Source organism: Bombus vosnesenskii, unplaced genomic scaffold (genome assembly GCF_011952255.1).
Source record: "Bombus vosnesenskii isolate JDL3184/JDL3185 unplaced genomic scaffold, Bvos_JDL3184-5_v1.1 scf7180000013295, whole genome shotgun sequence".
Taxonomy (NCBI): Eukaryota; Metazoa; Arthropoda; class Insecta; order Hymenoptera; family Apidae; genus Bombus; species Bombus vosnesenskii.
The window spans coordinates 3,333,467-3,350,205 of record NW_022882946.1 but is presented as its reverse complement, the minus strand read 5'-3'; the positions used below and the strand labels follow the sequence as shown (position 1 = coordinate 3,350,205).

The window sequence follows — 16,739 nt, the reverse complement described above, 5'->3', positions numbered from 1 at the left end:
GCGTCGCTCAGTCTCACCTTAATCGTCTAACTTTTTTCAAACAAATACTGGCCTTTCCTAGTAGAACAGTGAAAACAAATACGTATCAAGGCCACCTTACGATTCAAAACATAAAACTAAGAGCCGCGTAACGCGTACTTGATACGTATAACCTATTGTAACGCTTTGCTCTAGGTGTACCTAGTAAATAAAATATAAAAAGAAGTGTAAAGAAAACAGAGAAGAAAAAAATATAATAGCCTGAACGCGACACGTGGCTCGTGTACAGGAGGTCGCGAGAGAAGGATCGATATTGCACGGTAAAGAGGCTTGGAACAACAATATTCGACCAATAATCGTAATTCATAAGATAAGCTAACTCAAAGATACACGTACATAAACACTCACACGCATACATACAATGTACACGTACACCGGATGTGCGCATAAAAGAGCACCACTTAAGTCCCAAAGTGTGCAAAAGTTCGATTTCCATTGGTTTTCATAAAGAAACGTTGTATAATCGATAATACAATCGATTAAACATACATTATGAGGAGAAAATATGGGAATCGAACGAATATTGTACGCTTTTTATTCTTTCCTCCAGTTTTTTCGTTCGTCGTTCCTCCGTTCAACGTTCGTTTAATCGGCACAATTAACCGCAACAGATGTGTACATAATCGATAAAAGAAACCATACAGCACCGTGTCCGTTTGATGTGATGTAATTAAGTAATAACGTCTAAGTGAAACAAAGATATGGTACGGGAGAATATATATTAATATAAATACAAAATATAAAGTATAAATACACGTCGTGTATAATTAGTACTGTATTCTGCATAAATTCACCGAGAAATAAAAAATACTCGATTACTCATCGTAATTAGTTATTCAGCCCATGAGAACCTTTTTGCCTTGACTCTTTTTTTTTTTTTTTTTTTTTTTTACTCCACTATCGGCCACGCCGACAACGCGGAAATTCTTTTTTTTTTGTCGTTTTCGCTAGTAAAATATGCAAATACGAGGATGGCGACCGTATCGGTAAATTAACAACTTTCTGCAAAACTTTGCCAGTCGTTGTCAAGAATATTCATCAAAGTGTAAAAGAGTAACACGCTATTTGCGAACGCTATTTTCTGTACGAAATCGTGGACGAAATTTATATTTTGTATAGAGACTCTTGCACCTGTTATATTCGAACTGGAGTTCCACCGAGTTAACTACCGGAGGATAATGAGCAAGATGAAAAGCATCATTATCTTTTAATTAGTTCACTCGACCTCCCCAAGAGGTCCACCGTATCTCTTAAAGGTATCCTCCGCGTAGAAAAAGAAAAAGCAGATAATCTTGATCTCTTCTGATCTTCTTAAATCTTACTTTATCGGCGTGGCTAGAGGCGAATGAAACCCTATGAAACCCTATCCAATGGAAGATGACTTTTATATGGTACAATTGGCTCTTTCGTCTCTCGAGAGTAATCCCATGGATCCCAGATGACATCGCGCGGAGATGAATGGATATGGCTAGAACCGAGCCATCGCAACGTTGAAGTTCCTCGTGCTAGTTAATAGCAATCGAAGGAGAAACATCGGCTGCGTATCGGTTTTTGACGTACTTGTAACAAATAGAAAATCCCGCACAGTTTGGCCAGCCAATAATTACCAACAGTCGTTTTCTTGCATCTGTATCCACTGTATCGCAGAGAATACTACATTACTCGTGGAATTACTTAACGAAGAAACCAACCCGCAACCGAAATACACAAAGGAAATCATCCTTCTTCTATTACCAATTTCGAAGATACGAACCTGTCTTTAATTTTCCAAATTGCGAATGCTAGAAGTCCATAAATATTTATTCTGAAAATTAGATTTCACTATCAAACGAATTGTTCAACGTTATGACTAAAATCCTATTGATAATCAGTCAAAATGTAACCAGGCCTGCGCTTTAAGATAAGTAGCTTGGAAGAAAATGTATCAATTTTTCCACAAGAACAGTGCTCTCTCTCTCTTCGCGCTTTATAATAATTTACCACCTCCGGTAATCGGTAAAATATTATTTTCAAAGTCGATACCATTAGTCGGTGCATTGCTGTCTGTTACCAACAGAATAAGCACTTCGCATCTGTTGTACCGACCATTTCGAGCTACGTAAGAAAGGTAAGTAAAACTGTATTGATCGCGCGGTACGCATGCGTACGCGCTAATCGGATCACATGTTGGAAGAGTAACGCAAGTCGAACGGGTCAGCCAGTGCAAGCAACTGCGCTACGTTCGGTGTGTACGACCGAAAGCTTAAGTAGTAACGGCGTAAAGAACCGTTCGTGATCAGACACGTGTTTCGAAGTGATCGCGGAGGGGAACCGCGTTCGATCAGCAGGCCTAATCGCTCGTGTTACCACACGGTATATTCTTCATTTATTAAATCGTTGAAATATTCGTCGGACACTTCATTAACGCAATGAAAACATCTTTGATGTGGGTGAACGACTAAGCTGCTTCGAACAATCCACTGTTTCTCTCCTTAAATCAATGTGAAGCTCTCGAAATCCTATCCTTTTTCATTTTCATTCATCTCGCGCATCAGACATTCTTCTCATCCCCGTTGTTCATGGCGTGGATAATACTTCGCTGCAATTAGAGAAACAGTAAGTAATTGTTGTTTGATTGCAAATAGTCGATCATCGATGGTAGAACGCTTACTATGTTCGTTATTTAGCTGTTTAAACGAGATCGTGGTAGTTAAAGAGCCGCATTATGGTACACGATGAGTAGATCGAGCTTTGTGAACATATGTTTTCTGGAATCGTAAATCGAGCAATGGCCCGTATGGTGCGGAACAGCCCGGTATAGATAAAGCTGCATTGCGGCGATGTCCCTCCGGAGTGTACTCCTCGACGTGCTTTCATGCATTCGTGAAATCCTACGATCGTTTGTCCCTGATACAAATACGTTTGACGTAACGTTGAAGGTGAATCGACGAACGTTTCGTTCATTCGTATCGATCAACGACGTATAGCACCACTTGATCTATACGAATATTCTATAAATGAAACATTTATTGTTAGTACATTTTAAAATAGCGTTTAGTACTGCCTTATGCGTTTTAATTTACATTGTCTATGCCTGAACAAATTTCATTTAATTTTACTGGTCAAATTAAGGCGATATTTTATTGTTATTAACGCGAAAATGGTTTACTTTATTTCGTCTTCTATTTATTAATTTCATTTTATTGCCATATGATGTGGAATTGATAGTTGAACAATTTCGAGATGCTCGGACAAAGGAAGCGTCGATCGAAGCATTGGTCAAATTACATCGCTCATACTCCGAGAACCTTGGCGTGCTTGTTGCTCGATATTACATCCGCTTCCACCCCCGCAATTCCTGCTGTCAGCGTAATTTCAAATTCTTGCGGCATCCAACTTTCGATGGAGATGTTGACACGATCGATGATCTACTTTCGCGTTCTGAAAGTGCTCTATCTTCTTTGTGGCATCACGATTTTCAAACAAACTTCACTCGACTGATCTATCAAAAGATACACAGGACGATAATAAAGAAAAGAAAAAAAGGACAGCGTTTAAGAATTTCTATTTTCTATAGACGATTCCATACAGATACAGATTTAAAGGAAAGATCATTTTCTCCGATGTATGAAATTTCCAAAATTCTGTTACACATCCTCTTCCTTATGGAACAAATTTAACAGCAAAGTAGAAAATTTGTTATCGTTTATCTTTGCAACAAAATGTTTTTACATTTAAGGCAACAAAATTTTCTACAGATATCGAATATATATTCTTAATTATTGTTTTCTTTTTCTCTATATCATAAACTCCCTGCGATTCGTAACGTGTGCTACTATTAGCATCATTACGTTCTGAATAAATGGAAATCATTAAACATGTGAAAGATATTACGCAAGCGATAGTTAATCAGTTTCCAGATGCGGTTTCGGTCAGAGTGAGCTATCAGCAAGGACATTCGCTATTGTTTCGTATCACGACCGGTAACGGTAAAACGTCTCGTTCATTGTGTAACATCTGTGTATGCATATATAAATTTAATGAGAGCGTGATAAGGAGACTGGAGTAGCAGATGGTTGCTGATCTTGCAAGCGCAACACCATAAATATTAAAGGTTAAATCATGCCACGTGTGAAACGTTAAGGATGAGAAAAAAGAAGTTTCCTTCGAAACTTTAAAACTGTATGAAGTTTTACGTAACTTTTATCGTCTCGCCTGTTCATTCGTATTTTCCCTCATTATACGGTTTCTATTTAGAATGAAATCTTACTTCCATTCGTAGAAGCAGAAATACGAGTATCTACTAACCAGAGGTAAGAGAGATACTAACGATAAGAACTGCTTGTGCAGATAATAAATGCGTAATGTTCCTTTCTTTTACTATATATAAATATAGTTTTCCACTGTTTTCACAATGAAGAAGTGTATTAATTAAATCGTTTCGCAACATTTCATTAATTAAATTGTATTTTAAATCAAACGTGTAAAATCGATTGTGTGATATAAAGATCAAAGATTGATTAAATAATTTTTATAGTACGTAGTACGAAATAATTTTGAATCGTATACTTCGATTGGTATAAATTTTCTCTTTGTGGAAAATCCGATTTCATAGGTTTCTATCAAACGTTTGAATCTTTCCACAAACTCCTGTACGTCATCAATCACTTTGAGAATATATTTACGTATTGATTACCGCAGAATAAATTGCATGAATTACTATATGATATGTACGTTTCGTATATCGATGCAATACATCTTACGAATAATAATAATAAAATAATTTATGATAAAAATATAAGCAGTCGATAGTACGACGTTTGTTTATAGTTTACTTGTACATTTTTCTCCGTTTATCAAGCCGTGCACTTATTTTATTTATGTTTGCTCGCTTCACGTTTGAAGGTAATCTATCATGAATTTCAAACACATTTATATTTGCCCACGTGCATTTAGTTTGCTTGACGTAAATTCCTATTCAAAGACCTTCCCTTCTTGCAGAAATGATAAATACGTTTATCACCTTTGCACCGATACGACTGATAAAACGATGCTTGTCAATATTCAACATAATAATGTTTTTTTCAGTGTCACTTGTGCGAATTCATATGATACAACCAGGTGCTATTCCAAATAGGAAAATCAATAACACAAATTATTGATACCTGTGTACATATCGGAGCATAATTTTCCTTCAATGATGGATTTCGAGTGAATTTTTTACGGGATACGAAATTTCAATAACGATCGAATAATAAAAAAATATATTAAAAATAAATAACGATAGATTTTGCAATTTATTTGGAATACGTGTTGAATAATCATATTCGAAGAGTTACGTGATTTTCAATCATTAACATGGACACTATAAGAAAAAATGTTGCAACCAAAAACTTGTTATTACGTAACTATACTAAAAAACACGGTTGCATGTTTAACATAATCACAAACAGTTATTACGTGGAACCTTGACACAAAATGTGAGAGAAATTCTGACAACCATTAATAATTTTCAAATTATTTTCTTTCTTTCGTTCTTAGCAATAGATAATTATTTTATGCTTCTAATAATTCTTCTCCCCCGTTCCATTGTTTATAAATTACATACAATATCTCTTATTACGTTGATTTTGTAAATTCTGATATCATTGTTTTTACAAAAACAATGTTCGTTTAAGAATAATTTCATTAATCTCGAAAGTACGTATTTCATTCGTTACGAGCTGATCTTACATTTTTCGTACGAAAAGTTCAGCAAATGTTTTCCTGTCGACGTTTATCGGTTCGCGTACGATGCACCGTACGTACCTAGTCGACCTACATACATTTTCAATGAGCTTTTCGCTGCTTGTCAAAATTCAAACAATGCTCATTAGGTGACAATTTTTGTCGAACAGAAGATAATACGCTCGCACAAAGTTGCAGATAACATATTCATGATTTGAGTCGCGAACTTCATTGCTCATTACGAACGCAGATGCTTTTCAATGATATTACGTCAAATTGACTGCAATACGGCTCGATAAAGGCAATGGATTCTTTTGATGATTAGCGATCAACCATCTGGAAAACTGGTATTGATTAAAGTTTGTTACAATGTTCAAATTTAGACGAAGGGTTTTTTGAGTTGTTACAGTTTACCATATCGAATATAGAGAATGTATTCACGTGGTTAATGACACCAAATGGATGTAGATTAATAACGTAAATAGCGTTTTTAATTTCAACTTTATGTACTTGATACTATGTATTAGATTGTATTAGAAGTTTCTTTCGTTTTATGAGCAAATAATAGACGCACATCGTTTTTTGTTTTTGTCGAATTACGTACGATCCATTTTGTTACGTTGAGATAAACACCGCGACATTTCACAGACTTGGTTTCACGTTTACATGAAGGTGCTCTGTTATAAAAAACACGTTTGCGAAAGAAAGACACTTTTTCGGACAACCTAATATTATTGTAAAATATTGTTATAAAACATCGCATTATATCAGACATCAGAAGAACGAAGTACACGCTGTTAAACCTGTGGACAGAGCTGAAGAACTGTAATTTTCATGAAATTTGATATTAAATACGTAGAGTGTTTGCTGCAAAGAAACCTTTTTACTTCAAAATTTCAACAATTATCGAAAAACGTCCAAAAGAGAATCTGTTATTTATTTATTGGAAATAAACATTTGGATACTATCAAAGTCATTTATAATTCCATTTGTATATACTTAATTTCGTCAATCCCAATACGTACGTGTTTCGCTTCAAATTCTTCTGGATAAATTTTTCTTCTAGTACCTTTCGTTCGTTCTAATTTGTAGTTTGCAGCCTGCGAAATTAAACTTCTGCAAAATTGAAGAAAAGAGAATTTTCAGAAATTTACGAATACAAAAGCTGACTTGAAAAACAGAACGAAGGATAGTGAAGGTCGAAAGCACAAGCTTCTGTAACGTCAATTCATATCAGAGACCAGGCCATACACCACGGACAGGATGGCACCCAGATACCTGCATATCCCTGGCGCGCACCCTCAATAGTCTTAAGTGCCTACCAGGGGCCTTGGCATTTTTTTATAGTTAAGGTCGTTCGGACCAAGCGAGTATTTCTTGTCGCAAATTCCGTCCCTTGTCCTTAGATACCCCCACCCCTAGCTTTCCTCAGACACAGTATCGTCAGTAAGACTTCATTTATTCTGTATCCTTAGAATAGTCAATATATCTATGTCGGTCTCTACTCTTATAAGTCGCGTACTTAATGTATCGTTGTGACTAACTCTGACATAACGTGGTTGGAGTGAATTGTGACTTATGTTAATTCAGTGCGTGTTACATTGTGATTGCTGAATTCGTAATAAAGGTTGATTAAAACCAAGTAAATAGTTGTGTTACGACTCAACTATATTTTATTTTCACCAACCAACCCAAAAATTACGTGACACTTCCATCGTTATACTCGTTGGTAGAAGCTGAAGAATTGCAATTTGCATGGAGTCTAATTTAAATACTTACGACATTGTTGCACTTGTCTGTTACAGAAGATGGTGGATGTAACTACGGCTCTGCCATCCACCGGTGGAGCGTCCCTAATTGGACGCACCAGAGGTGCACTCAGATCCGTCAAGTCTGCGTTAGGAGGCAGCGGAGAGTATCTTCAGGGTTTGGGTAGCCGAATAGGATCCGTTCTAAGTAGCAGTTTAGAAGAAAGTGAATTGACCACGACGCCGTCGACGTCGCCATCTTCGCCACAAGCACCACCTCAGACTTCCAATCCGGAAGAACAGTTGGCTAGAAGAAAATTAAGGCTCCCAAGGTAAGCTCCTGTCTCGTGAATCTATTGCTAAATAATTCCACAGCAGCACGAATAAGGTGTATTAGAGGTGTGAAGAGTAATTGGGCATCCTCTGAGCTTACTTTGATTTTATTAATCTTATTATTATACGTGAGAAATGAGAATATATTACGAGAAATATATATTTTCTTTTACTATTTAATTAATATACTTTAAGTTATGAGTTTGCGTATCGCTTACTATTGAAAAGTAATTACGAACGCTAATCAAATCTGTGCAATATTTTCCTCGACCGCTTTGAGAATGTATTGCTCGTAAAATCTTCAGAGACACATATAAATAATAATTTTAAGAAACGTTCAGAATAAATGAAATGATATGAAGGTATTCTACTATTGAAATAAAATGTCACTCTTTTATCTATCCTATTTTCCCTTTAAGTGGTTTGCGCATTAACTTTTTTTTTTTATTTATTTGTTGAAATTACAATCAATTCTCGCGTTGAGAATTTTCAGTAACTTTTCTGGCGTGGCGCAGTGACATGGCTGTTTATTTACAATAAGTTAATACTTATTATAGATAAGTATAATTTATAAGTATTATAAGTAAGTGCATATGCTTAATTTGGATAATTAAATGAATCTAACGTTTAGGTCTAGCGGGTAGTGCCTCTTCAGCCTGCGAATCTGGTCCGTCGTATCGAGTAGTCCAGTGATTAGTGTTTTGAATTAGTGTTAGTGTAGTGAATTTCGGTGTTTGTTGACTCTTTTGCTATATCTGTCGCTATATTTTGCTATTTCCTCTTTGACTGTAGGTATCTTGAGGTCGCGATGGATGGTTTCGTTGGTAACATACCAAGGTGCGTCTATTAAGGCTCTTAGCGTTTTCGATTGGAATCGTTGTAGTATTTCGATGTTGGAGTTACTTGCTGTTCCCCACAGTTGGATTCCGTAGGTCCAGACAGGTTTTATTACGGTCTTGTAGAGGGTAATTTTATTCTGTATGTTTAGTTTGGAGCGTCGGCCCGTGAGCCAATAGAGTTTTTTTAGTTTGTCCTTTAGTTGCTTCGTTTTATCTGAGATGTGTGTCTTCCACGTTAGTCTCCTGTCCAGGGTCATGCCCAGGTATCGGACTGTGTCCCTGCTAGGAACTGTTGCATTGTTGATGGTGACCTGGCGGCAGGTTTGTTTTCGGAGCGTGAAGGTTACATGTGAGGATTTCTTTTCGTTGACTTTGAAGCCCCATTTGTGAAACCACTTTTCCATGGAGTCGAGACTTCGCTGGAGAGTGGATGAGGCTATTACCGGGTCAGCGTGGGAAGCTAATAGCGCTGTATCGTCTGCAAATGTCGCTATTGTTATATCATTTGATATAGGTAGGTCGGCAGTGTAGATGGAGTACAGTAGGGGTCCGAGGACACTACCTTGGGGTATGCCGGCTTCTATTGGGAATGTTGCGGAAGTGGCGTCTAGGTATTTAACCATGAATTGCCTATTGGTTAGGTAAGATTTTAGGATGGAGTAGTAGGGATGGGGTAGGATCTTTTTAAGTTTGTATAGTAGCGAAGGTTACATGTGAGGATTTCTTTTCGTTGACTTTGAAGCCCCATTTGTGAAACCACTTTTCCATGGAGTCGAGACTTCGCTGGAGAGTGGACGAGGCGCGCATTAACTGAAATGCAATTTACGATGCATAATAGATGATCGATAAGGTGCACTAGTTTCACGTACAAGAAAATTGGTTTGTTTATCGTTTTTTCTGTACGTGACGGTAACAAGTGACAGCTTGATAAGTATTGCGAATTTAATGTTTCATGCATTTCAAACAGTATCTTTGCTTTTAATCTTCTGAAAAAGTTGTCTTGCGTCAGAGAGACATTTTTTAATAAATTTCAAATAAAATTCTCGTGTATTTGCGTTTGCATTTTACATATTGTATATCGAGATCATACGGATATCGATATTTTGGAAATTTCCGTTCATATTCCTGATAAATATTCTTGATATCTGTTACGTCGCGTACCACTCTACCTAGCCCAGGCCACACACCGCGGGCAAGATGGCAATCAGATGTCTTCGGATACTCACTGCGTACCCTCAATAGCTTCAAGTACCTTCCATAAACCTCATAGATTTCCTAGTAAAGGTCCTTCAAACCAAACAAACGTCTATTTCCGAAGAATTTCTAAAGACTATTGTCTACCAAGGCTGGATAAGGGAAAGTTAGTTTTTCTCACGTACGCTGCAACTTTCCTCCCACTAACCACTTTCTCTCGAGGGCGGTTAAGACCCTTCGTTTAACCAATTAACAACGAAGCCTATTTCCCTCACTCTCTTAACTAACATCGGCATCAACAAATCCGATGGTCCCGTGCGCTAGACACACCTATCCTTAGCTTTCCTCCGAGACAGCATCGTCTCCCAAGACGGTACTGATTTTACATCCTTCGAACAGTCAACATCCTTTAACCGGGTATACACACCCGCAGATCAGTCACTCGCTCATCTCGTACATACGCACCAGCGTAACTGTCTTCGTTATAAGTTGTTGGAATAAACGGTGAAATATAACTTACTCTACTGTGTCATAATCATTTAACCACCTCTGTTATCTTAACCGAAACAGGGGAACGACTACTTCGCGGCGTCGATTCACCGAATCGTAGCGAGAATTTACGCCTCTCGCTGACGCGTTTTCCTCGCGACCGCGTCTCTCCGCGAACGGTCGTAACAATATCTTTTAAACGTAAAATACCTTCGAGAAATATTCTCGATTTTTTTTAAACATAAAATATTCCTTGAAATCTCACAATTTCTTGTTTTATACGTAGGTTTGGCACAGGATTATCGTACGAAGACTACGAAGCAATCGCGAGGCATAAACTGGAGCGTCAGGGTAGCGCCAATATGTCGAGGTGTATGAGAAAATATCCTCCGGGTATGACCTACGAGGAAATAGCCTCGTCGAGATCAGCCGGAACCAAAAGACAAGAGCATAAAGTAGAGGAAGATAACAGCCCCGATAGGGACAGTGAAGAAAGCATAGAACCTCTTGAAGAAAGAGATATCAAGGCCACAGGGCCTGATCCTTTCGATAAATTGAACTACAGGGGAGGTGAGCAGCTACAAAAATATTCTCTACTTCGTTAAATATTATAAAAAAGATTGTATACACGAATGTTCATTAATTACGTATACTTATATTTTTATGAATTCGGTGTAACATTGAAATTCCCTTCTTTCTAAAAGAATGCATTTTTAGTATTTTTTTTTAATCCTTGAAGTAATATAGGTATCTGTTTCTCTAAATTTCGTTATTTCCGAAACGTTTATTTTCGCATGAAAATATATGTACAGTAAGTTTATTTTTAGAAAGAACGTTTTTATATAATATATTTTTGTTTCTCTTTGTCATGAAGCGAGGGCCCCGACCCGCTATCAGACGGTCGTTTTTCGTTTAGGTAAATGAACGTTGAATTGTATGTAAATGTGTATGTGAACCTTCACAGGTTTCGTTCGTTTCTCACAAACCCTTCGTTTCCTTTCGGTGTTTTCACCGTATCGACAGTAAAGTTGCTATTGAAAGCAAGGACGAACCTAGGTTATTCAAACTAAGAGTAATTTACACGCTATTTGAATAATCGAATGACTTTATCTTCGTACGAGAACAGATCGATTATCATTTTTTTTTTTTGCGATTTGATTTCTTTTTCAAGAGATTACTTATTTTTAATTACTTATCTCGATTAAACAACAAATTTGTCGAATAAAAATATAACGATATCTTTCTGTTTCTCTTTCGTTTCCAATCTCTGCTGCGCAAGACTATTCTCAAATTTTCCATTAATCGATATTCCGATAATCGATCGTCCCGTTAATCGGCGTTCTGATAACGCAGGTTCCGCTGCACTTCAAACTGTTTTACGCTGTTTCACGATTCATTTTGCACAATATGTATAAGAAATATACGAAACACGAACGAATAACTGACATATCGCAACTTTTCTGTCGGTACAAAAGCAATAATGCAAATAGATCCCTGGCTCCTACAGTTTTGTGTTTCTTGATGGAAAATCGTATCGTTGTACGCTTTCACGTGAACCTTCCTGTGTGTAAATATTTGGTGTCATTCGATATAAAAACTTAGACAGAACCTCGTACGTGCTTTCTAGTTTCCCAGATAAAATTGAGTTTTGACTTTGATAAATTCTGAATATATTAACATTCCAATGAAAATAGGAGATAATGGTTTCCTTTGTAAATTTAGTTACCGAACATATATTATTTAATAATTAATAATTGTTTATTACTCAAGCTTTACCTTAGATACATAATAATCATAGAATATATTTTCTAACGTGTTCTACTTTAAAAAAATCGTTTATTAGAAACTTCTGAACCTATCTATTAATACATTTTCTTTGCCTAGAATTTACATTTTATTCTCCACGATAAAAGATAAAATCTGCTATGTGGTTTTGATAGGAAATTTAATAAAAGTATCTCGAGAAATAAACCAAAGAGACCTTCGTTCGTAATTAATTGTGAAAGTGCGTCTACAATCCTGTTACTTACACGTATTAAATTAAAACACCATCTAACCCAATTGAAACTTAATTGCCTCTTTATTGTGTACCTTTGTATGACTTACCTCTCTGAAATTTAGCTTGTTCGATCAGGTTTAATCCCTATAGTACACCTGTATAGTATATCTGATTACAATTTCTGATAGTACGATAGCATCACTGTATCATCCCTGTGTGTTCCCTGTCTCAAATATTAGATTAGACGTATTCTCAGAGGTGTTGAAGCAATACAATAACGTGGCACACGCACCAGTCTCGAGTATTAATTAGGGGAGCCGTAGATTAACGCTTCCACCAGATTAGGCGATTGTTTCCTGTAGAATATTATTTCAGATATGCCGCCTTGTAGCAGCGACTCCATGAGCGATCAGGATGGTTACGGACCTAGTACGAGTTTAGACTCGAACATGGACGGCCGTAGATTATGGCAGAGATCAGGTAAAATTTATTTGAATACTAACCTGTTGATCTGGTCATCTGTTAACCAGAAATTTCTATAACATTGTAGAATTAAAAGTTAGCAAAGACAGATCTCCATCGAATAGGGTGTTTTTAATCATTCTTTCAAGCATAAATGTAATTACAATTTATAATTCGGTATAAATATAATTTATACTATAATGTACATACAGTAGACGAGTTAAAATATAGAGAAGCCATGAATAAAGAAATTATTATATCTAAGAAATTGGGAATTCGAGCGATGAGTTAACTTACTTTCGCCACCAAGGTTTACGAGTTAATTATCCGAATAATTTGAAATTTAAATAAGAAATAATTTTGGGTCTTGTAATTTAGGTTCATCGGGATCTGTCCAATCTTGGGCTTCTAGTTTATCAGCTGATAGTCAATCTGAGGAAGCTGCGGCGGATTTTATGAAAGCTTTTGTACCTCTTTTATTCGATGCACCGAATAGCATCGATCAGGAGCAAAAAGCAAGTTTCGGCCAAATGGTTCTTGTACGTGTTCAAATCTATTACGTGTATACATATTATCTGTTAAATTTTATATAAATACAATGGTCGTTAAAGAAAAGGAATAACGTGCCGATTTCATTTCACACAGACAGAATCCGGTAGAATATGGTTCTCCAGAGTGGTGAACGCAAGGAGAGCACGCCCCTGTGTAACAGAAGCATCGTTTTATTCTTTAGCTCAACACTTTGCGGTGGCTCTTTTCGAATGTCACGAGGCGGATGATTTCGCACCTGCCAAAAGTCTCATGAACATGTGCTTTACTTTTTACCACGAAGGTATCTAGATCTGTCTTTTATGTAATTTTCTATACTGCAGACAACGTAGATTACAAATAGTAAACGTCACAATTATACATTTCATATATATCAAAGTAAACGTTGCAAATAATTTAATCGGATTTAATTAGTCGAAGAGTCAGGATAGCAACCATATCGCGAATACTTGTACTTGTTGTTGAATTTTCTATACTGCAGACAGCGTAGATTACAAATAGCGAACGTCGCAATTATACATTTCATATATATATCAAAATATACGTTGCAATTAATTTAATCGGATTTAATTAGTCGAAGAGTCAAGATTGCAACCATATCGCGAATACTTGTACTTGTTGTTGAATTTTCTATACTGCAGACAGCGTAGATTACAAATAGTGAACGTCGCAATTATACATTTCATATATATCAAAATATACGTTGTAATTAATTTAATCGGATTTAATTAGTCGAAGTGCCAGGATTGGAGCCATATCGCGAATACTTGTACACACATTTGCGAGTACAACCCATATGGACGTCAATGAGATTCTGGACGGCGGCTTTCTTCGACGCGGTTCAATGTGAAAGAGCTTCGAGGCCAGTTCCTCCGAGGCCTGAGTCTCTGGATCAGGAGGCCATCGCCATCGAGGATCGAAAGTTTCAGGCTAATATCGTCTTTGGACAATTAGGGTAAACAGATTCGACAGAATGTTCGATGAACTCGTGTTTTATGTTACCTTTAAACAATTTCGTTTTTTCAGGACGTTCACGTGTAACATGCACGCCTTTGGCCTGTCACGTACTCTGTGTCTAGAATTTCTTAGGAAGCAATGTGTAATCGCTAATCTAACGAAAGGTAAATTCATCAATTAATAAGAACAACGTAGAATCAAAGGACGCTCATTATGAGTACTCTTTATCTGAATTCTAACTTTACAAATACCTGAGGTGTATACTTTGTGCAATTATCGCTTTGACATTATTATGCTTTGAAGTATTACTATTAATAGTACTAAATACCGATGTATGTATGTGTATAGTACCTATTATTACTATAGCATATTACTGTACGTACACGAGTATTTAATAGCCACGATATTAGACGTCAAAGCTATACGACAATGTAGTAGTACGTATTACTATATATGCGTGCTGCTTTATGATAAATAAAATAAAAAATCACTTCTTTCTTTCTGTTCTTCGTAAAAATAGAATATTTCTTTTAAACAGAATGTACATATTTACAGAGCAAGAAAATATGCTTCGTGACAACATAGAGAGAATGTTCGACGAGACCGAGCCCTGGCGGTAGTTTTGCTGAACATGAATCTAAGGATCCATGGAAACACTTTGTTGAAAAGGTATCTACTTATCGAACTGCGATTCGCAGGAGAAAATCGTTGCAAAATTGTCAATTAAAATACCGAATTCAGTGGAGTATAAATGAACAAAGATGTCAATTTTATCATACAACAAACACCAAAACAAATGCGGTTGTGATACCATCTGGCGCAGCTAAACTCAGCGATATATGTAAATTAATGAATTTAAGCTGTATACTGTTCCTACCATTAACTAAACAGAACTTGTAAATCGAATTCTACGAAGACGAGAATCTCCGTGAAACTGTGAGAAGGATTCCGCGATTGTAATAAATCTGCTGCAATTAAAAATGATTTGCTATATTTAAATATTAAAATAATTCTATTATTATTATTATTATTATTATTATTATTATTATTATTATTATTATTATTATGTTGTTATCATTGTTATTATTACGGAATCATACTTGCGATTTTGTTTCTAAGTAGTCTCCGAAAATTTCAAATTTCTTCTTCTAGTTCCGATAGGTTAAATCTCTGTAAATATACATATTATAAACAACGTATTTCTCCGTGAAAGTTGAAACGAAATTGTTGAATTTGCTTAGTTTATTTGTCAGGCTTCTATGTCCAAATCGAACTTAAGTCATAAGCGTAAACGGACAATAAATTACGTGGACGAATTCGTGTGATATTGATAATCGGTTTGTAGCGATGATCGACGTGAACGTTATTTCTGTACGGGCAAAGGGAAATTTCTGTAAATTTCGTGATCTTTAAAGGAGATTGCCAAGAGCGCGACATTTGCGTAGCGAATTTTTTCAAGCAACACGTTAACGACAAAAGTCTATTGAAAGCAAGACACTTTTAATGTGGATATATCGCTTGTTTTATAAATTCAAATAGCATTTATATATGTTACAAAATATCGGAGCTTCCTTGCACGCACACAACTGAACTAATATCATTAGATCGTAATACCGTTAGATCGTCCTACTATATGAAAAATGATAGGCTCGTAAAAAGAGATATTTATGATCTAGAACTTGCAATCTATCGATTTACTAATATTACCTATTAGGTGATAAATAATTGTATTAGTTGACAATATTATTATACTTGAACTGACATTACAAAAAAAGCTGAAGATGAAAAGCTGTAAAACCTATACGAGTACAGAAGTTTATAATTTACTACTTGTCACTTGTGAATTCACTGATGTAATATAGCTAAATTGTGCAAGAAAGCTCGGATCATAGTTAGCAGAGTATCCATAGGCGACGCTTGTAGAACGTTTGGTGAAAAATGTTAGCAGATTTCTCAGTTAAAGATCGCTGATTCTATTCTAGAGTAATAATGTCGCAACTGACGATGAAACGTGTTAAAACGTGAAGATACTTCTCGCTTTACAATTAATCATACGTTCAGACTACTTTACACACGCTATCTTGTATAATTTCTTTTATAGATCTTTATGCGTAGAACAAGCTGCTAAAATTTCGTTCGACGATAACTCATGTAAGTGTGTTTGTATTTAAAAAGACATATCATTAAATACAAGCATCGCTGGATAATTATTTTGTATATCTGTCCGCATTTCCAGTGAAATTGTTAATGCGAGGAAAGATAATAACTAATAAATTTCTTCAACATTGAGATGATTTCTTATGAAAACCGTTTAATTTTACCAAAAACATCAAAGTTCGATACTATAATAAAACTAAATTGACTTACCACGCTGGTCTTAAAATCTCATGGAGGCAAATACGTATAATTTAGCAATTCAGATAA

General features: G+C 36.1%; 1 protein-coding gene across 5 annotated transcripts; it reads left to right on the top strand.

The window, feature by feature from the left end:
- Window positions 1–2,219: 2,219 nt before the first annotated feature.
- On the top strand, window positions 2,220–16,604 carry LOC117233423 (uncharacterized protein KIAA0513). 5 transcript variants are annotated; one of them, XM_033493735.1, is made up of 10 exons: window positions 2,220–2,391; window positions 7,554–7,825; window positions 10,635–10,918; window positions 11,223–11,264; window positions 12,723–12,827; window positions 13,188–13,348; window positions 13,455–13,641; window positions 14,091–14,313; window positions 14,385–14,479; window positions 14,871–16,604. In XM_033493735.1, exons 2-10 carry the CDS (start codon window positions 7,554–7,556, stop codon window positions 14,933–14,935), a joined length of 1,434 nt encoding a protein of 477 aa, XP_033349626.1. In that variant the 5' UTR covers window positions 2,220–2,391; the 3' UTR covers window positions 14,936–16,604. The 5 variants fall into 5 exon arrangements, with proteins under 5 accessions (XP_033349626.1, XP_033349623.1, XP_033349625.1 ...); XM_033493732.1 differs by having other exon boundaries at window positions 7,551–7,825; XM_033493734.1 differs by having other exon boundaries at window positions 2,220–2,634.
- The last annotated feature ends 135 nt before the right edge of the window (window positions 16,605–16,739 follow it).